This window comes from Bombyx mandarina, chromosome 03 (genome assembly GCF_030267445.1).
Source record: "Bombyx mandarina strain Sakado chromosome 03, ASM3026744v2".
Classification (NCBI taxonomy): Eukaryota; Metazoa; Arthropoda; class Insecta; order Lepidoptera; family Bombycidae; genus Bombyx; species Bombyx mandarina.
In genome coordinates this window covers 431,505-453,047 of record NC_143210.1, presented here as the reverse complement: position 1 = coordinate 453,047, position 21,543 = coordinate 431,505, and the positions used below count along the sequence as shown (strand labels likewise).

At 46.1% G+C, this 21,543-nt stretch overlaps 1 protein-coding gene and 1 long non-coding RNA gene across 2 annotated transcripts; one reads left to right on the top strand and one right to left on the bottom strand.

The window, feature by feature from the left end:
* Positions 1-418: 418 nt before the first annotated feature.
* Positions 419-21,148, bottom strand: LOC149503229 (microsomal triacylglycerol transfer protein). Its single transcript, XM_089738978.1, has 14 exons — positions 20,790-21,148; positions 19,229-19,426; positions 16,755-16,853; positions 15,332-15,622; positions 9,173-9,345; positions 8,558-8,705; positions 8,137-8,310; positions 7,833-8,042; positions 7,406-7,625; positions 7,152-7,309; positions 3,072-3,230; positions 2,782-2,952; positions 1,293-1,504; positions 419-880 (listed from the first exon to the last, which is right to left on the bottom strand). The coding sequence occupies exons 1-14, from the start codon at positions 21,036-21,038 to the stop codon at positions 721-723; spliced, it is 2,622 nt and encodes an 873-aa protein (XP_089595104.1). The 5' UTR covers positions 21,039-21,148; the 3' UTR covers positions 419-720.
* LOC149503230 (uncharacterized) lies at positions 9,757-11,649 on the top strand. Its single transcript, XR_016325536.1, has 2 exons — positions 9,757-10,278; positions 11,053-11,649. It is a non-coding gene; the product is annotated as an uncharacterized LOC149503230 (long non-coding RNA).
* Positions 21,149-21,543: the final 395 nt, after the last annotated feature.

The following is a 21,543-nucleotide window of genomic DNA, read 5'->3' as shown; positions in this document are numbered from 1 at the left end:
GTAGAATAGGGATCGCAGTGCATAAAATAAAAGTTCCACAGTCCCAAACTCTTCTGTTATAATAATAATAATAAATTAATTAACACTTTTATTACGCCTTGGTCATTTTTAACCGTCTTCGCCATCTTCTTTTTCTCTGTCATTTTCTTTCCCCTTTCTTTCGTTTCCTCTCATTCACTTCTCAACACTCCGTTCCACACTCTTCTCATACGTTCCGTTCTTACCAATCCTACATATATGTAATTATTTAAACGTATATAGGTATGTATATCGGCCGCTGGTACTCAAGACGCAGGGAATCCGGATGCCCGTGCGTAATTTGTTCAGGTTTATTTATTATTAAATAAAGCTGTTATCAGTTGCACATAACAGTTTAGTCTCTAAATAAATGCACACACATGGATTTAAAAAATAATAATTTCATCATTGTAAATACCATTTATTCTTGTACATTAGTAAAATATATTGTATATTAATAAAAAAATAGTTGAAATTTTCATGATCAGATCAATAATAAATATATTAAATGCACTTTTTATTTTTTTGGTATAAATTCATAACAGAGATTCAATAGAAAATATTTTTGTATATATATAACTGTAATAATAAAAATATTCCATCTTAACTAATAACATTTGAACTCGTGTATGTACACTCCACAACGAAATATTATCAAAGGTATAAGGCACTCGTAGGTGTGTATAGTGTGTGGGCCCCGCGCTACGCGGACTCGGCGTCGGCCGCACGCAGCGCGCCGCACGTGCGGTCGTTGGGGCGGCCCAGGGACAGCGTGCGGCCCGCCAGCCGCAGCGAGCTGTCCCGGGAGCGCCGCACGCGCAGCCCCCTGGCGCCCTGCGAGCTGTCCAGGGTCACGTTGCGTCTGCGCCAGGTGAAATGAAAATATAATTATTGTATCAGGCACATACGCTAAGAACGAGTCTAAACTACTCAGATCTCGATAAAATTTAAATGAGATTACACGAAAAACATCAGCTATCAAATGAAAAACAAAGTTTAAAGTCAGTTCGGCCACAGCAAGTCCTAAGGCTGTACCGTCGCGCGGTAAACTGTGGTCTTCCCACTCGGCACGCCAGCCACACGCCTCGGACTCCGGATACCTTGCTGAGTAAGTCCCGTACGTCCCCGGCTGAGGATCGATTGGTGTTCAGATCCAGTGCGTGTGCAGATTGGCCGCCACACCGCCCTCCGAGCCGGGGACGTACATTCCACATACAGAGAGGACACGCAAAACACACAGACGAAATTTGAATCTTCTTTTTAAAGTGGTTTACCTGACTTCATAAGGGTGGATGTTGGTCCGCACGCACAGCGCCACGTCGGAGTAGAAGTCCAGGTCCGAGGAGATGGTGGCCGCCGGCGCCGCCCCCCCGCGCACCCGCGCCCGCAGCGCGCCCCCCGGCCCCGCGCCCCCCGCGAGCACCCGCGCGGCGGCGGCGGCGCGCAGCCCCAGCTCGGCGCGGGCCGTGCGCCACCACAGCGACACCTGCAGCCGACCCGTTACGAATGCAAAACTCTCTCTTTCAACAATTTTATATTAACATCAATGCCCAAAAGTGGGCCAACTTTGTGTCAAAACTATTTGTACTTGAAAAACTATGCCTTATTTTTTCATTTTGTTTAATTTATGTATCAAAATTTGTTTCACTCTGGCATTTTATAAAAAAAAAAATTACTTATTTGATAACATCCGAAAACTGAGTACTTCTATCATGCATAGTTTTTAAATTCGCCAATAGGCAGACAAAAGGCTTAGCCCATACAGCCTTATAGTAAACCTAAATGCTGCCAAGCGAAAGAGTTGTCTGTGACTTCAGCAACTAATTAAAAAAAAAGCTAATGGTTATAACTCACAGACTTTTTTAGTTTATTTTTGTTCAATTCAATATTTATATTATTGTAATAATAATTATTACTTAAAACCATGAATTATTTAATATTTTTAGACATTAATGATTCCATTAATAAAAAACTCAATGGCCCACCATTACTTATTCTTATTATCTATGGTCAAAGAGTTTTGGCAGCAACCCGAGTGAAGCGTCACTTGTAGTTTTATTTTAATGTTTTTTTAATAGTTTATTGTGATGTATAATATATAAATTGGGTGTTGTTTTGTGTATTAAACGTCAATAATCGTTGTTCACGATTATTGGGGCATTGGAATAAAACTGTGGCTGTAGCAGTGACTGCTTTTTTTTTTTTTCAAGATAAAAGTTGGAAGACGCTCAGTCAATGTGGTATTCGTCGAGTTGACGTCAAAACTCCCAAAAAGCAATAAAAAGAGATACACCGGCTTTTTATTGACATGAAAATAATATAACTACGACAGACTAGGCTGTATAGGCTACGCTCTTTGCCGCTTATTGACGAATTTAAAAACAACAAGAACAATATCGTTGCCGGCTTTCGGATTTTCATTTCCGAAAGAAGGGTCGATGAAGTCTATTCTCAGAAACGGGCTTCATTTTTATTGGGCTTATTTCTAGCAACATTAACCACAATTAACCTATTTAACACTTTAATTAATTAACAACAACTTAAGTTTAGCTGCAGAACAAAACAAAATTCTCTTAAACCTGGGTGAGAATATAAAAATCGTTTTTTGAATATGAAACGATATTTCTTTGTCTATCAAATTAAGTTAAAACCATCATGACTCGGCAACTTTTTTAGGGGCCCAAACGCCCAAAGAAAATGGGCATTGTCCTTTATTCAATCTTTGTATCTTAAAATTTTAATGTATCTTTGATCTGCGCCCACCTGCACGCTGGCGTCCACGGACAGAGCCAGCAGCGCGTCGTGTCGCACGGTCAGCACCAGCCCGGCGCTCAGCGGCAGGCGGGCGTGCAGCGAGACCAGGGGCAGCAGCGCGCGGGCCACGGGCGTGGGCGCCGCCGCCGTGCCCGCCCACACGTGCGCCAGCAGCGCCGCCTGCTCGCAATACACAATACCAACTCTACAACGTCCCTCCCCCACTAATTTATAAAAAGAAATGGAAAGGCGTTACTAAAACTTTACAAATAACACACGAAGCGAAGTTGGACACTGACCTGTCCGTCGAACAACGTGACCCCCCTCATCCGGACCCCCCCGACCCGCAGCGCCATCCCCCCCGCCATGCCCGCCTCCTCCGCCCCGCGGCTCGCCCCCTCGGGCTCCTGGTCGCCCCCGCCGGCCAGCGCCTCCAGGCCCCGGGTCCACACTTCCACCTGCAACACGACTCAATGAGGGCTGAGCGCCGGGTGCGGTCAGAGTGGACGAACAACATCGCAGATAGACTACAAATTAGTAAATCGAGCTTACAATGACCGGGTAACTAATTTCAAGATCATCCCGGAGAATACGCCGTTACGTTGTAATTATTAAATTTTATTATTAAAAGCATATCCATAACATCGTGTCGTTGTAATGGATATGCTTTTTAAGAAAACATTTAAAAGTAAAACATCTCAGACTCCGGAAATAACCAAATAGTGGAACTTAAAAAGAGATAAGTTTCTGAATTCTTTAACCACCTGAGGAACTTGAAAGCTGAAAGTTGATACTGAGTTGGAAATTCACATGGGATCACCTTAGCAAATTCATTGTTAAAGACCCAAAAAGATATAATAGAATAAAAAAGGAGACTAAAAAATTGTTGCAATGAAGCGCGCAAATTCCATAATAATATTCCATTAAGACCATATACGAGCAACTGAAAACTAAAGAAGGCCAGAAATGAATATATAAGCTCGCTAAGCAGCGTCGTCGGAGTACGAGGGATCCCGCTACATGTAGAACTGTTCAAGATCCAAATGGTGAGCTAACTGTATAAGGAGAAGGATGTCCTATTGGCCTGGAATCTATATTGTTACGCCGGTAAGAGTAACGCCATCTATCGCCGAATAGTCGAACAAATATCGAAGGATCTAGTATCATCTAGAACGCACAAGTACAACGTTATCTATCGTCAGATAACGGAAACACACAATACCCGAAATGTGTGGAATATTCTCGATAATTCTAGGAATGTGGTATCTACAACTTAGTCTGGCCATAAATACTGTTATAATTAAAAATAAACAAAATATTACATTTTTGAATTTGGAATCTGTAATTTTTATATGATTGCTCATTGAGTTTTCTCATTTTGGCGCTAATACATTGTACAATATTTTGCGATATTAAAATGAAGTGGGGTGATAAAGAGAACCGAATCGCTGTGATTGCATTACACAAAGTAGGTATGGAGCCAAATGAAATTTTTAAAACTCTCCATACGCTTGGTATTAGTAAAATGTTTGTGTACCGGGCTATTAATAGGTGCAATGAGACCTCCTCTGTTTGTGACAGAAAAAGATCTGAACGTCCACGTAGTGTTCGTACGAAAAAGGTGGTCAAAGCAGTAAGGGAAAGAATTCGAAGAAATCCTGTCCGAAAGCAAAATATTTTATCTCGGGAGATGAAAATAGCACCTAGAACCATGTCGCGTATTTTAAAAGATGACTTAGGACTTGCAGCCTATACGAGACGTACTGATCATTTCTTAACTGATAATTTAAAAGAGAATTGGGTGGTACAATCTAAACAACTACTGAAGCGGTATGCAAAGGGAGGTCATAGAACAATTTTGTTTACGGATGAGAATTTTTTTACAATTAAGCCACATTTTAACAAACAAAATGACCGTATTTATGCTCAAAGCTCTAAGGAAGCTTCCCAATTAGTCGACAGAGTGCAACGTGGGCACTATCCGACTTCAGTGATGGTTTGGTGGGGTATTAGCTATGAAGGAGTGACTGAGCCATACTCTTGTGAAAAAGGTATCAAAACATCGGCACAAGTGTATCAAGATACCATTCTTGAGAAGGTAGTGAAGCCCCTTAACAATACCATGTTCAATAATCAAGAATGGTCCTTCCAGCAAGACTTGGCGCCAGGTCATAAAGTTCGGTCTACGCAGTCTTGGTTGGAAACGAACGTTTCGGACTTCATCAGAGCTGAAGACTGGCCGTCGTCTAGACCCAATCTTAATCCGCTGGATTATGATTTATGGTCAGCTTTAGAGAGTAGAGCTTGCTCTAAACGCCATGATAATTTGGAGTCCCTAAAACAATCCGTACGATTGGCAGTGAAAAATTTTCCCATGGAAAGAGTGCGTGTTTCTATTGATAACTGGCCTCAACGTTTAAAGGACTGTATTGCAGCCAATGGAGGCCACTTCGAATAAGCTTTTTATACTTTAAATTGTTTTATATTTATGTATTAAACTAACACACTGTAAAAGTAATAAATGTTATTGCCATAGATTTTTTTTTGTTTTCCTTTGTAAGAGTATTTATGGCCAGACTAAGTATATAATATTATAAAAAGGAAAGATTTGTTTGTTTGTTTGTATTGAATAGGCCCCGAAACTACTAAGCCGATTTGAAAAATTCTTTCAATGTTTGGAAGCTAAACTATTCCCGAGTGACATAGCCTATAATCTTTTTCGAAAAAAGTTAGTGATCCTTACCAAAACTACAATAATGTAACCCAAGGTGTAAAAAACTTATCTAATATTCTTTACATCGCGTGCCCTGCGAAAACTATTGATGATAGAACAAAATAATGTACTACGACTTTGTAGAACACATTATTACATATTTACAAAAAGTGTCGCGACAGCATATGTCTATCTATTATAGTTTTGCCGCAATAAATGTTGTTTTAGTTAAAAAAATAAAACAACGTCGTTGAAATTTTTGTTAAAGACCCGAGCAGAGCCGGGGAGGATCGCTAGTCGCTTATAAAAGTGTTACAGAGATGGCACGCAGTCAGTCAGTAATCGGAACTATTGGAAGCGACACAGCTGATTCGAAGCGGATCACCTGAAGCGAAGACGGAAGAAGCGAACTGGGAATTTTAAAGTGTTTGTAAAGTGTTTTAAGTGTTCTTGTTTCTAAGTGTTGAATACAGTTCTTAACTTGTATTTCGGTAGAATTTTATTTATGCCGAACCCTAGTGCGTAACAATATTATCAAAAGCTACTGAATCCTACTCAAGCTGCTACACAGCTCACAACCGTGGGCAGAAACATTGGACTTGTATCTCCAATACGTCCCAATGAGCTGAAATGGCGCTAGAAAGATGACCAACAAGAAAGCCACGGGGCCTGGCGTTATTCCAGCGGAAGCTTGGGACTGCCTTCGCGAATATGGGCTGTAACGTTCACCAAACTCTTCAACTGTGTGTTGCGCTTATCCAAAATGCCAGCGGCGTGGAGATTGGGCACTTTAATTTCTATTTATAAGGGGAAGGGCAGTAAATACGAATGTAACAACCGTCGCGAGATCTGTTAAATCATACTATGAAACTGTATGAAGGAGTGATTGACAGAAGATCAGAGCGTTCACATACAAAAACCACTATGGCTTTATGCAGGGCTTATCTGGCACCGACCTTATGTTTGTTCTAAACACGATCGCTGAGGGGTATCGTACGAAACTGTATTTATATGGCCATTGTAAGCCGCATTCTTAGACATGGAAAAGGCATTTGACCGTGTGCCAAAAGATACTACGTCTGGTGTCACTTGCGACAACAGGATGCTCGTTAAACTCAAGGGTTTGACCACAATATGGCCTGTTCTTATTGTAAGACAGCGAAACGTGGTTGGCAACCAAAAGGGATGTGTATGCCATTCAAGTTGCTGAAGCTAAGATGCTGAGGTGGATGTGCGGCGTGACCAGGCTCGATAATATCCGCAGCGAGTGCGTGCGTGGAAGCCTCGGTGTACGGGACCTCGCTGACGACATGCAGGAGAATAGGCTAAGAGGGAATGGTAAAAAGGAAATTTGGCACTACTGGTCCTAGACTGGACCTCCTCAGTCGGAGACCTAGAGGTAAACCCAAGACAAGGTGGAAGGATGTATTGCTGAAGAACAAAAGGAAATGCAATGTTGCTGACGAGGATGTCGAAGACAGAGCGAAGTGGAGGATTAAACTGAGGAAAGCTGACCCCACCACCATGTGCTGTTGGGACCGACTCCAGCTCTCGAGGGCCTTAGTGTGACATAGTTTTGTAATATTATTGAGGTGTCGTATTGTACTGCAGGCCTTTAAAGGAAAAAAACAAGTGTTGTTATAGCGCCGTGTCGCGCAGTACTCACGGCCAGCGCCTCCGCGTCGGGCGCTCCGCCCCGCGAGCCCAGCAGCCGCACCGCGCCCCGCCGCAGCAGCCCGCCCTGCGCCAGCTGCACCGACTCCAGCTTACTGGACCAGCCCGCCGCCTCCCACCCCGGGTTCCGCACCAGCACCGACGACGTGCCTGGCGTGCAACCGATAAATGATGCATCAGCACACGTTCCGGTTCGAAGAGTTATCAGCGTGATCGTTCTAAAGTAACTCAGGCCGCGGGACATACCGTTGAGCGCCTGCGCGTCCCAGGACTTGAAGTTGATGCCCATGCGCGCGTACAGGTCCCTCATGGAGTCGTGCACCTCGGCCAGGGCTCTGAACCGCTGCCAGAAGATACGGCGCAGCTCGGGCGGCGACCTGAAGTGCAGCTTCGAGGCGACCCGGGCCAGCGGAAGGGGCACGTGCACGTGGCGTACCACTACCAGATCCAGCGCCGCCGCGCGCACCTGGGGACCACATGAGCGACTATTGGACAGGTGTTCTTGAGCATGTGCGTAACACCCTGCGGTGTGACGAGGACAGAGACCCCCGCTACTGGGGATGGGAGCGCGCTCCGCAGCGGGTCTCCAGGCGGGTGTGCACAGCTGCCGAGAGGTCCTCAACTTGAAGCACACAGGTCTAATGACAGTACAATGTCGGTTCGGTTGTGTCACCTCCAGAGGCGCAGCGTCGTCCAGCGCCACGTGCGTGAGGCGGTGCAGCTTGTCGTGCGCCAGCGGCACGGCACCCAGCCCCTCCAGCGCGCCCAGGCGGAGCGACAAGGAGGACTCCTTCCTCTCGGCGTGCTGCAGCAGCAGCTCGGCGGTGTCGGGGCGCCGCAGGTTCGCGAGGGCCTGCACTCGCACTGTCCTGCAGTCGTCGTCCTGGAATATACGGTCATTGGCATGACATTATATTATTGTTTGTCCATTGTTTGTGTACTGTTTGATCCATCTCCGGCCCCTGGGCTGCGCTTACCTTACATTTAGCAAGTCCTTTACTGAGCGAGTCCTTGACGGCGACGGCCAGCCCTTGGTCCCCGGCGGCGGCGAGGGTCTGTGCTGCTGCAGCGGCGGCCAGCAGCGCGCTCTCGGCCACGGAACGAGTTTTACCGTTCTCACCTATCTTCAGAATCTCTCGCACTGCATCCACCTGTGGAGTTACGGATGGCTCGTGTAGAACTAAGGATAGCTGCAAGAGACAGCACTCGGACGGGGGACGAGGGCGACTCATTGGGCTCTGGACGGGTGTGGGTCAGTGCTCGAGTCTGCTAATACTCAGTATACAAGAAGCAAGACAAACCAGTCGCGTGTCTACAACAATCTACCTCACAGTCCTCAGATTTTACAGAGTACAAATAGTTAGAGATATATAGTGTGTAGTGTAGGGAGGTAGTGACCTGCGGCGCGTCGGACAGCGCGAACCCCTGCAGGTAGATGTGCGCCAGGTGCAGCACGGGGTCCTCCGAGCGCAGCTGCAGCAGCGCGTCCACCGCGCGCAGCCCCGCCGCCGTGCCGCCCGCCCCCACCAGCCGGCACAGCCCCGACCTGCCACGGTCAGTGCGTGTGAGTGAACGAGTGAGTGAATGAGTGAGTGATTGTGTCACACAAATCAGGCAGAATACTTTTCTTTTGAATCTGGCACCGTTTGTTCATTAGCCAGTGTCAAGTAATAAGATTTTTATATATCCGCTGTTTTAATTATTTACAGTTTACGAATAATAAAAAACGAAGAAAACTGTCCATGTTGGCCATTATTAATATCAGTGTAAGTATGAATTAAATTAGCCGCCAAAAAGTCCAAGCATACATTTACATTAGATACTATAAATTATTCGTTTACGCTATTCAAAAACCAATGCTAACAAGACGACATAGCAACAAGTTACATATTTACTCGACGACATTTTTGCTAAATCATCTAAGAAGTTCTGCTGGGCTAGGTCTACACTACAGCGGCTGCCCACGCCGTGCACGTGTTGCCCACCGGACATTTCCCAGTACACTACACTTACAGCAGTTGATGATTCTCTTCATTTTCCAGCACCGACCGCAACTCTTCGAACGTAGCAGCTCTGATCGCCGGCAGTAAGTTTAACGTGGCGTCGGCCGCCTCGCTGGTGCCGCCCGCCCCCGCCTCCTCCACTTGTAGAGCCGCTAGGTTCGCGTCAATTGCTTCGGTCAGCGTCTGTTGGGGACACTCGCGGCTGGTTATTGACGTCCTTGTGAGCGTAGGGGGTACCATCGAGAGGTTGAAGCACAGTGTGGGTTCCGATTTAAGAGGTCGGCCCGCAGTTATATTTGCTACCTGGACCTCAGCTGTCTATGGGCTCCAGCATCCACGTATCACACGAAGTGAGGAGCTCGACGGCCAGTCTCAACCAGCGCAATAACCATTACTTTCATCAAATATTTTTTTAATTTTATTGCGACTGTGGGCAGACGAGCATACAGCCCACTTGATGTTGAGTGATTACTGTTGCTCATAGATGTTAGCAATGCCAGGAGCAGAGCCCAGCTGCTGCCTACCGTTTAATACTCTCCACAGGCCTCGTTTGAAGAATGAAATGTCATAAGGAGCTCATTCCAAAGCTAGATGGTACGTGGCAAAAAAGATATCTGGAAACGCATTGTGGATGACCACAGAGGCTCAAGATACTATGGATGAAATCTACTCCGGTAGCGGGCGGTGCGATGGTAAAAACGAAATGATAGTATCATCTCAAACAATTCACTAATTATTTAATTTTACTTCAATGTTGCAACAATCACCATCAAATAATAACACTACAGTTCATTTCTTATCTCGACTAGGTCAGAAAACACATTCATTATGAACGTAATCTCGCTTCGTTCGTCAACTGTACACATAGGTATATAATAATATGTAATTTATTTGTTAATATTTGACCAACGAGTAACCGTGTGTGTTATAATGTATTGTATGGTCAAGCGTAAATTCAGTGCACCTTACAAGTTATTTTTTATTTATTTATGTACACACAAAAAAGAAGACAGAGTAATAGGAAATTATGTACAAAGGCACTGCTTATTTCTTTAAGAAATCTCTTTCAGCAGACCTGCGAGAGGATTATGAGAATAATAATTAAAAGTGATGAGTGTGTGTAGAACAGCTAAAATAACATATACAACATGAGAATTATAGTAATGCACATACACATAGCAAATATTGTTAAACTTGAATACAAAATATTATAAGTAACACAGTAGATACGAAGAGTATAGAACCATGATCATTCGGTTGATGAGAGATAGAATTGTTTGACCTTGTTATTAATGAGTTTCAGATAAAACTAACGCTCAATCTCAGATCTGCAAAAAGAAACATGTATCAGCCGGCATGTCTCCCTGGCTATATGAAGTTGCACTCGTGAACACATTGCGACAACATCTCCATATCCTAAACCGGACACTGGGGGCCGACCCCGCTGTGATGCCCGAGGGCTCCCGTCAGGGATGAACAAGTTGTGCCATGACATGGATCGTTCAACAACGTCAGTTATAAATAGAAGATAACTTCACATTATAATACCCAAAGACATATATCATGCTTAAACAACAATAAACAACTTACTCGAAGTAACAAACGGATATTGGGAGTCATCTATCTATGTAGATAGGAGATTGTTGAAAGACAATTTTTTTTATTGCTTAGATGGGTGGACGAGCTCACAGCCCTCCTGGTGTAAAGTGGTTACTGGAGCCCATAGACATTTACAACGTAAATGCGCCACCACCTTGAGATATAAGTTTTAAGGTAATATAATATTAATTTATTTGCAAGGGTGCTGTGGGCACTCTTATCTTACATCCCGGGTGCGTGCGGGCTCACGATACGCCTTACCACCGGTTATTACGGAAATTATATTTTCAGGTGTCGTCCGTGAACATGTGCTAAATACGGATTTCATTACAAAAGTCGGTCTTGCGTGCGGGGCCGGCGCGGTGCACCTTATCCCGAGAGCACTACGTACTAAATTCGTGCGACAGTGAGGCGACACAGCGTGGGAGCAATAAAGGAAATGGGATAAACAGATCACGAGCTCTGAAGCTTTATGGCTCGAGCTTCACAAATGATACAATATTCCGTTCTATACGGAACCACGTCGTTATAAAGTACGAACTAATCGAAATCATATGTTTGTGACGTCAGAAAACTGTTTTTTTTTCCCCTACCTAAGCTGAGATCCTTGAGAGGCTATATCAGCGTAACCTTAACTAGTAGGTGAGCTCACGGGGCTCAAACCTGACGACGTTTGCTAACATGAACCCTAGCAAGAGCAGTGCTTCGCAGAATCTACCACCAGATCGGAAACGCGACCTACTGAGAAGATCCGGCGAGAAACTCAGTGGGCTGTGTCTGTGGGTTAATTTACTCGTCGAGCCCTTCGTCGCAAGCGACGGGTAGAGAACTGTAATAACTATGCAAGTGTATATTCGTTGGTTTTAAATATATTGTTTAATATTGTGATTTTGTATTATTATTTTTTTGGCATTATTTATGATTTGACATTAATTGTAGTTGTACGGAAGCTGGAGATGTCACGACCGACCTACCCGTTAAAGAGAAGTCACTTCCAATATAAAATTATCCACACATGTATGTATTATAGTTCGAAAACTAAATAAAATATACTCCTAAATAGCAAACCGAACTAATAATTGAATCAGACACACGAGCTCGGGAGGTTCGGGTCTGGCTTTTTCTTTTTCTTTTTTTATTGCTTAGATGAGTGGACGAGCTCACAGCCCACCTTGTGTTAAGTGGTTACTGAAGCCCATAGACATCTACAACGTAAATGCGCCACCCACATTGAGATATAAGTTCGAAGGCCTCAAGTATAGTTACAACGGCTGCCCCACCCTTCAGACCGAAACGCATTACTGCTTCACGGCAGAAATGGGCAGGATGGTGTTATTTGGGGGTTGGTGCTTCCCGCTTCCATAGGTTTAACCCGCGATTCCCTACAAGTGACCCCTGGGTGGTGCTAAACGGGAGACGAAAACATAACCGGTGGTAGGACCTAGTCCGACTAGCTGGCGACCACCCTCCAACTAGAGTCCGCCGCCAAATAGCCTAGCTGTGTTCCGGCGTGTGGGTTGGAGAGCCAGTTCTATCCCTTCCCTTTCCCCTTCCTTGTTGGGGGTGAGTCTTGGTGACGCCTGGAACTTGCGGAGCAGACGTGCGTGCGAACTCACGGGGCGTGATTGTTTGACGGGGGTATAGGGAGACCCAGTGAAACGGTACCCGCTGCCGCCCGCCGGTCAGTAGGGGACCTGAACCCGGGTGTCTCTACTAAACTCCGCCCCGGGAAGCTGTCCCGCCAACCGGTGTAAAATCCTGTCGTGCGGTCGTCCTGCCGGAGTCGGAGACCGGAGTGGATCCTGGCGATCGCACGCAGAGTGGACTGGGGGCCCTTCCATGCCCTGTGTCGGTCTCTCACGCAACCCGTGGTCGAGCACGTACTATGTTCCGCGCTTCATTCAGGTGTTACCTCGATCTCACCTCCAACATCCTACCTCTCCTAATCCTACTCTCCGAAAATTTAACAACTATGAAGTCGACAAAAAAAAAGAAAAGGGTTTCACAGGCGGTTCCCCATTCCACATTTAATGTGGATTTCAGCAATGTCAGGGGCCTACATAGCAACCTTGACGCCGTACACCACCACCTTGAGACGGCGCAGCCTGCCCTGCTTTTTTTAACGGAGACGCATATATCTGCTCCGGATGATACCTCATACCTTGAGTACCCCGGCTACGTATTAGAGCACAACTTCCTGCGTAAAGCCGGGGTGTGCGTATTCGTCCGGGCTGATGTCTGTTGTCGCCGTCTTCGGGGCCTCGAACAACGGGACCTGTCCCTCTTGTGGCTGCGCGTAGATCACGGGGGTCGCAGCAGACCCTGGTATAACAATGCCAGCAGGGATGCTGCACACCTCAAGCGGTCCGCATACGTGGCATGGGATAATGCCAGGAGACGTCGGGATCCTAACATCTCAGGGGGAAGGCGGAAATATAACGCCGCTTCCAGGTCCTACAAGAAGGTAATTGCCAAGGCGAAGTCGGAGCACGTTGCTAGAGTTGGCGAGCGATTGAAGAGCTATCCCTCCGGGAGCCGTGCTTTTTGGTCGCTCGCCAAAGCTGCAGAAGGAAACTTTTGCAGGTCTAGTCTCCCACCACTGTGCAAGTCCGATGACAATCTGGCCCACAGCGCGAAAGAGAAGGCTGACGTTCTGGTCAAACTCTTCGCCTCGAACTCGACCGTGGACGACGGGGGTGCCACACCACCGAACATCCCCCGGTGTGATAGCTCCCTGCCGGATATCTGCTTCACACAGTGTGCAGTCAGGCGGGAGCTCCGACTCCTGGACGTCCATAAGTCGAGTGGGCCAGGCGGCATCCCCGCAGTGGTTTTGAAAACGTGCGCCCCTGAGCTGACACCTGCGCTAACGCGTTTGTATCGCCTCTCTTATTGCACTAACAGGGTTCCGTCTTCATGGAAGACCGCCCACGTCCACCCTATTCCCAAGAAGGGTGACCGGTCGGACCCATCGAGCTACAGGCCTATCGCGATAACTTCCTTGCTTTCCAAGGTGATGGAGCGAATTATAAATACACAACTCCTGAAGTATCTTAAAGATCGCCAGCTGATCAGTGACCGACAGTACGGTTTCCGTCACGGTCGCTCAGCTGGCGATCTTCTTGTATACCTTACTCACAGGTGGGCTGAAGCCTTGGAGAGCAAGGGCGAGGCTCTTGCTGTGAGCCTTGATATCGCGAAGGCCTTCGACAGGGTCTGGCATAGGGCACTTCTATCGAAGTTACCATCTTACGGAATCCCCGAGGGTCTCTGCAAGTGGATCGCTAGCTTTTTGGATGGGCGGAGCATCACGTTCGTTGTAGACGGTGACTGTTCTGATACCATGACCATTAACGCTGGCGTTCCACAAGGTTCGGTGCTCTCCCCCACGCTTTTCATCCTGTATATCAATGACATGCTGTCTATTGATGGCATGCATTGCTATGCAGATGATAGCACGGGGGATACGCGATATATCGGCCATCAGAGTCTCTCTCGGAGCGTGGTGCAAGGGAGACGATCAAAACTTGTGTCTGAAGTAGAGAACTCTCTGGGGCGAGTCTCCGAATGGGGTGAATTGAACTTGGTTCAATTCAACCCGATAAAGACACAAGTTTGCGCGTTCACTGCGAAGAAGGACCCCTTTGTCATGGCGCCACAATTCCAAGGAGTATCCCTGCAACCTTCCGAGAGTATCAGGATACTTGGGGTCGATATTTCGAGCGATGTCCAGTTTCGGATTCATTTGGAAGGCAAAGCCAAGTTGGCGTCCAAAATGCTGGGAGTCCTCAACAGAGCGAAGCGGTACTTCACGCCTGGACAAAGACTTTTGCTTTATAAAGCAATAGTCCGGCCTCGCATGGAGTACTGCTCCCATCTCTGGGCCGGGGCTCCCAAATACCAGCTTCTTCCATTTGACTCCATACAGAGGAGGGCCGTTCGGATTGTCGATAATCCCATTCTCTCGGATCGTTTGGAGCCTCTGGGTCTGCGGAGGGACTTCGGTTCCCTCTGTATTTTATACCGTATGTTCCATGGGGAGTGCTCTGAGGAATTGTTGGAGATGATACCAGCATCTCGTTTTTACCATCGCACCGCCCGCCACCGGAGTAGAGTTCATCCATACTACCTGGAGCCACTACGGTCATCCACAGTGCGTTTCCAGAGATCTTTTTTGCCACGTACCATCCGGCTATGGAATGAGCTCCACTCCACGGTGTTTCCCGAGCGCTATGACATGTCCTTCTTCAAACGAGGCTTGTGGAGAGTATTAAGCGGTAGGCAGCGGCTTGGCTCTGCCCCTGGCATTGCTGAAGTCCATGGGCGATGATAACCACTCACCATCAGGTGGGCCGTATGCCCGTCTGCCTACAAAGGCAATAAAAAAAAATAACAAATATGCACCCGCGCGGACTCACAAGAGGTCCTACCACCAGTGATTACGCAAATTATAATTTTGCGGGTTTGATTTTTATTACACATTATTATTTTATAGGCTGGGGGTTGTCGGTCAGCTGAGCAGATAGCGAGCGGTCCCCCGCGTCCCTAGGGGCGGGTGACAAAACCTCACCTGATATTCCTTTTCATCCTCGGTACTTAAAACCATCGGTAAGCCAATAGGTTTTAAATTCGCCGGCAGACCGTGCAACACCACGTCCAATTCTTCAGTCGAAGGTTTCGCGGCTTCTGAATCTTCTTTGGCCTTCAGGGACACGAAAGACCTGAACTTGAGTCCGTAGTGGTCGCCCACGGTCAGCAGCTCTTCTGAGTACACGGCGAGGAGCCCGTCCCGCGCCGGCCGCAGCGTGTAGCGGGCCACGCGCGCGCACCCCACCTGCGCCGACTCCCACGAGCACCGTCTCTGGTCGATCGATCCGTCAAATATACATAAAGTCGATATTCTCCGTGTTTAATGACATACAGATCTATACTAATACTAATCTATACATATAAATAAAATTGGAGTGTCTGTTTGTAATATTGAAATAACCGCTTTTTACTACATACTTTTTACTGCATGCAATATATATACGGTACATACACCAAAATAGCATTTTTTACAATTTTTGTCTGTCTGTCTGTTCCGGCTAATCTCTGGAACGGCTGGACCGATTTTGACGGGTTTTTTTTTATTGACCTTGTAGGCAGACGAGCATACGGCCCACCTGATGGTGAGTGGTTACTGTCGCCCATGGACTTCAGCAATGTCAGGGGCAGAGCCAAGCTGCTGCCTACAACGACTTTCACTGATAGGTAGCTGATGATATAAGGAGTAACTTAGGCTTTACTTTTTTTAGACTAGCTTCGCCCCGCGGCGTCACCCGCGTTACGACGGGACATAGCATCGTGGGACTCAGCTATCAAACGAGGACGAGAAACGAGGGAGGTAGCTAGAGTAATATATAAATCTACAGTGGTTTTTACGGATGTTCCGTTATAACAACTGAACCATGCATCCGATTGACTTGAAATTTGGTAACCTTGAAAAAAATACATGTACTTAATGGATAGGCTAATATTTATATGAGTTTTGGACTCCCTACACCAGTTACGGGGGCGTTAATGATGAGAATCTTTGTGGGGGTGAGAAATAATAATGTTCATATCAAATGCCCAGCGAAGGGGACAGGTACAGCTGTAAACAGCAGTGTACAGCTTATAAAAATAAGTCCATCTCCCAGAAATCTTGTGCCACGACGTATACTGAGCCCGCACTGCACCACCGTCCTTATTCTCTACATCGGCCACAAAATTGTCATGAAGTACAGTTGAATGACATTGTACTCCTCGTGTGAGGACGGCTGGCGCCTGGCTGGCGTCACGGTCTGTCTATGGGTTCTAGTAACCACTTAGCATCAGGTTCAAGTAGTAGACTCCTGTGTATAGATAGAGGAATAATACTTAGTCCAATGTTACATAAATAAATGTTTTTTATCAAATAATTCAAAGTAATGTGAAAATGTTATAAGTGTTTACTGCAACATAAAACATACCTTCATTTTTCTGAACACATTTTCCGAAATGCTTTCGTAAATGACGTCACATTCGCCTGATATGTCAGTCTCCTTGTATTCTCCGTCTATTATTTGAAACTGTGAAATATCTTCAAGATTAATACTATTATATTTTTTACAGTCATGCTTCTCCGTGAATTACCGAGTCTATATACATAACATCATATGAAAAATAATACATGCCATAAACAGTCTGCCACAAATAATGTTATAAGGACAAAATAATAATATGAACCAATCCTTTTCTGCAGATTGTTGCATAGTCTTGTTTAAAAGTAAGTCGACCAGCATATCTTGGAATCTGTACGAGGTACCAAAGGAATTTATTGTATCTAATATCTGAAACTATAATTTACCAAAAGCCTTTATGGATTGATGACGGGTATTTAATGAGATCGATGTCTTAACCACTAGGAGATAATCAACCCAGGTGCTGTTTAAGTCCTGCCTCGAGTCGGGACGGTTTCCGAAACAGTGGAAGACGGGCAGACTTGTTTTGCTGAGGAAGGAGGGACGCCCTGCAGACTCACCTGCGGGGTACCGTCCAATCGTGTTGCTGGACGAGGCGGGAAAACTGCTCGAGCGAGTGGTGGCCGCCCGCATCGTCCAGCACTTGGCGGGGGTGGGTCCCGATCTGTCAACGGAGCAGTTCGGATTCAGAGGGGGCCGCTCGACCATCGACGCGGTGATGCGCGTGCGCGCCCTCTCTGATGAGGCTGTCGGCCGGGGCGGGGTTGCACTGGCGGTGTCCCTGGACATCGCCAATGCGTTCAACACCCTGCCCTGGTCGGTGATCGCAGGGGCGCTGGAGTATCACGGCGTCCCTGCGTATCTCCGTCGGCTGATCGGGTCCTACCTCGAGGACAGGTCGGTCATGTGCACCGGGCACGGTGGGGCGGTGCTCCGCTTCCCCGTCGAGCGCGGTGTCCCACAGGGGTCGGTCCTTGACCCTCTCTTGTGGAACATCGGCTACGACTGGGTCTTGCGGGGTGCCCTTAGCGCTCCTCTCCCGGGTCTGACCGTAGTTTGTTAGGCAGGCGACACCTTGGTCGTGGCCCGGGGTAGGGACTTGCGCGAGTCTGCCCGTCTTTCCTGCGCGGGGGTGGCCTTCGTCGTCGGCAGGATCCGAAGGCTGGGTCTGGAGGTGGCGTTCGATAAATCCCAGGCCCTGTTGTTCCACGGGGCCCGGAGAGCGCCGCCTCAGGGGGCCCACCTCGTGATCGGAGGCGTTCGCGTCGAGATCGAGGCGACCGGGTTGCGGTACATCGGCCTCGTACTGGACGGTCGTTGGAGCTTCCGTGCTCACTTCGAAAGATTGGGTCCCCGATTGATGGCAGCCGCCGGCTCGCTGAGTCGGCTGTTGCCGAACGTCGGGGGTCCCGACATGGTGGTGCGCCGCCTCTACACGGGGGTGGTGCGGTCAATGGCACTGTACGAGGCGCCCGTATGGTGCCACGCCCTGACCCGTGACAACGTCGCAGCGTTGCGACGTCCGCAGCGCGCGATTGCGGTCAGGGCGGTTCGTGGGTACCGCACCGTCTCGTTCGAGGCGGCGTGCGTGCTCGCCGGGACGCCTCCCTGGGACCTGGAAGCGGAGGCGCTTGCTGCGGATTACGCGTGGCGATGTGATCTCCGCTCCAGGGGGGAGCCGCGTCCCGGCGCGGCGGAAGTTCGAGCGCGGAAGCTTCAATCTCGGCGTGCCGTGCTCGAGGCGTGGTCTCGGCGCCTGGCGGACCCCGCCTACGGGCGACGGACCGTCGAGGCGATCCGCCCGGTCCTCTCGGACTGGGTGAATCGCGACCGAGAGATCTCACCTTCCGAGCGACGCAGGTGCTCACGGGACACGGCTGTTTTGGTCGCTACCTGCACCTCGTCTCCCGGAGGGAGCCGACGCCGAAGTGCCACCATTGCAGTGGCATTTTCGTCGTCGCTGTCGTCGCCGAACATACTGTGGAAGAGCAACCCGGTCGGCGGTGTATCGCGTTCCGACCCGGCAGGCTGGTTCTGGCCCAGCGGGGTATCCCGGAACACCAGCGGCATCGTCCAGGCGGCCTGAAGGGCCGCCGTACCGCGGAGACTGACGTCGTTGGTCGTCGACTATCGCCTCGACGACCCGTCGGTCGGGCGTCCTCGGGGTGGCGCCGCGTGTCTGGTTGTAGTGTTGACCGCGGGAACCCCCCTACTCTGACCGGGTTTTGACCCCGGACGGAGATCGGACGCCGGGTGTAAGAGTGCAGGGGAGTCGTTTAGTGGGTGGGCCCTAAATTCCTTGGGCCCGCGGTCTGCTCTCAACACCTGCAGATCGTTGAGTGTCACATACCCCGCGCGCCGCCTAGGCGCGGGGACCTCGTAGGAGGTTCGGCCCTCGGCCCGGAAAAAAAAAAAAAAAAAAGGTGCTGTTTGAGTAAAATTTATTGGTTAAACAGAAGTTCTTTCAACCATAATACACATACCTGGAAAAGACTAGCCAGCGCTTTCTTCAAATTGTATACATCTTTCATTTCCTTTGGATCTAAATATAAAGTTTCGACTATTCCTTTGTTCCATAGTGCATAAAATGGTGCCTCTGAGTACGAGTCTAAAGGTGAAGGGCGCGGTAGGAACTCAGCTGTTGGATGCTTTCCTCTTAAATGTAGTTTTGGATTGCGTAACTAAAAACAAGGATACATTGCTAAATGGTTTGCATATTATCAGAATTTAATTTATATTATCTAATTCTGTATCACCTATATTCTGAATGTAAGTAAGCTACTAGTATGTGGTCCAAAACTATTGCGAGTATCTCTTATAAAAATAGGCTACAATTTTATGGTTTGAGCATTTTTTGTAAATATCAGAAATTGTTTTAACAAAAACTTGAACAAGTATTTTTTATTTACATTATTTACACAATCTATGTTCCAATTAGACCTGGGCCTAATTTCTTTACATTAATTATTTTGTTGATAAACACTGCTGAAGTTATACAGTAAGAACATGACTTTACCATATTAGTAGTATTATTAAAGTAAAGAAGTGTGCAAATATCCATTACAATCAGTATAAAATATTGTTTTGTTTCGGTTCATTTGTAGTTTTATGAATGTTAATTATGAGAGCATGAAATCATAGATAAAGTGAATAATATGTAAGAAACAGTTTATTTTATGCTTTTATTATTTAAGATTATTTTACTTTGAATAGAATTTTAAATAGCACAATACTGAATGATGGCACCCACTTATTTGTATTTATTTGGCTTGATGGACAAATAAGTCCAGGCACAGCTTGATTTAAAACTAGAACTTAATTACTTAATTTAATCATTTTAGTACACTTATATTATGGACTTAATGTAAATTAATGGTATTATAAATCGACAAGAACAATTTACAACTACTTACTTAAATAAATTTTACTACACATTTTATTACTAATTTTAACCTTTGAACATTCATGCTACTCCATCATTGCTAAATCAAACACATTCATATTTACATTTCATAATAAATTATCAACAAACAATTGATTGAGTTTACATACTTAGAGCAGTTGAGTAAATAAGGTATTTGAACAGTGTTTATTTTTAAAATTTCTTTAACAGTAGTGTCACGGGATAATATTCTTAGGGTCTCTTTATAAACCGACTGTCAGTTACATCTTCAATAGCTTTCATGCTCTTCAGTTGATGATTAAAAGATAATTTAGACATTACAGCATGAAGCCATCTTACCATATGATAACATAGCAGGAAAAATATAGCTGATGTTTGTACCTATCAGAAGATTAATTCTGACTAGAGCCGTGCTACTGGAGATAGAAGTTTCGTGAAAGAATAAGGTACTACAACTGCTACAGATAGGAGTATTTACTATTGTACCATTACAGACAGAACATTATCATTAAAAACATGCGTCTTCCATGCGCCTGCCTGTATACTAATTTAAAAGTTCTATTTTATTCCATTCCTTTTTAGGAAGAGCATTCCCACGACCGGAAATGGGTCCCGATAACAGCGTTTAAATGGTCACTTACATCAAATTTTAAAAGGAACTCGGAGTCATCACTCTTCCACACAGGCGTGACCCCAAGGGTCGCCTTTATCTTGTATCCTATCTCTTTATCTGTTCGGTTAACATCATTTAATAAAACCGTCACATCAACATCAAAATTGTAACTAGTTTGAAACAGTTTTATTTCATGCTCATCCTTCGGTATTGCGTTCGTAATATAAAAAAAATCACTAAAGACGCCAAAAGCTATCAGTACACTTAAAACTAACATTATTAATTAATAACTTTGGTAATTTGCCGGTTCTTTGATGTTCGAAATTTTGAAACCGTGTCACTGTCACCTAAACTAAGTAAATAATCGCGGCTAACTGAATCATAGATAATAAATAAATTTGATATTTGAGAAACTGAAACTACGTGCTGAGGGTTGGCGACCTGAAATCGATTAATCGAAAATTTCCTTGTTTGAGCAATACCGATTTTTACAATTCACTTGATGTCAGACATAATATTTACATATTTATGTAATTTTTTTATAATACCTTTTAAGTTTTAACAAAATATTATTTTTGTATAGATTGACTGTGCTCTCTGTCATTAGGAAAAAATACGAGTTCAGTTTTATTTAATTCAAGAATACTATATAAAGTAGTTTGTGGAAAATAAAGGCCTTAAATATTGTTTTCATAAAATTGTACAGGAAACGCAATTAAGCCTTTTATTATTGTTTAACCATTTTTTAAAATGTTCCGTATCATTATACATATTCATCATAT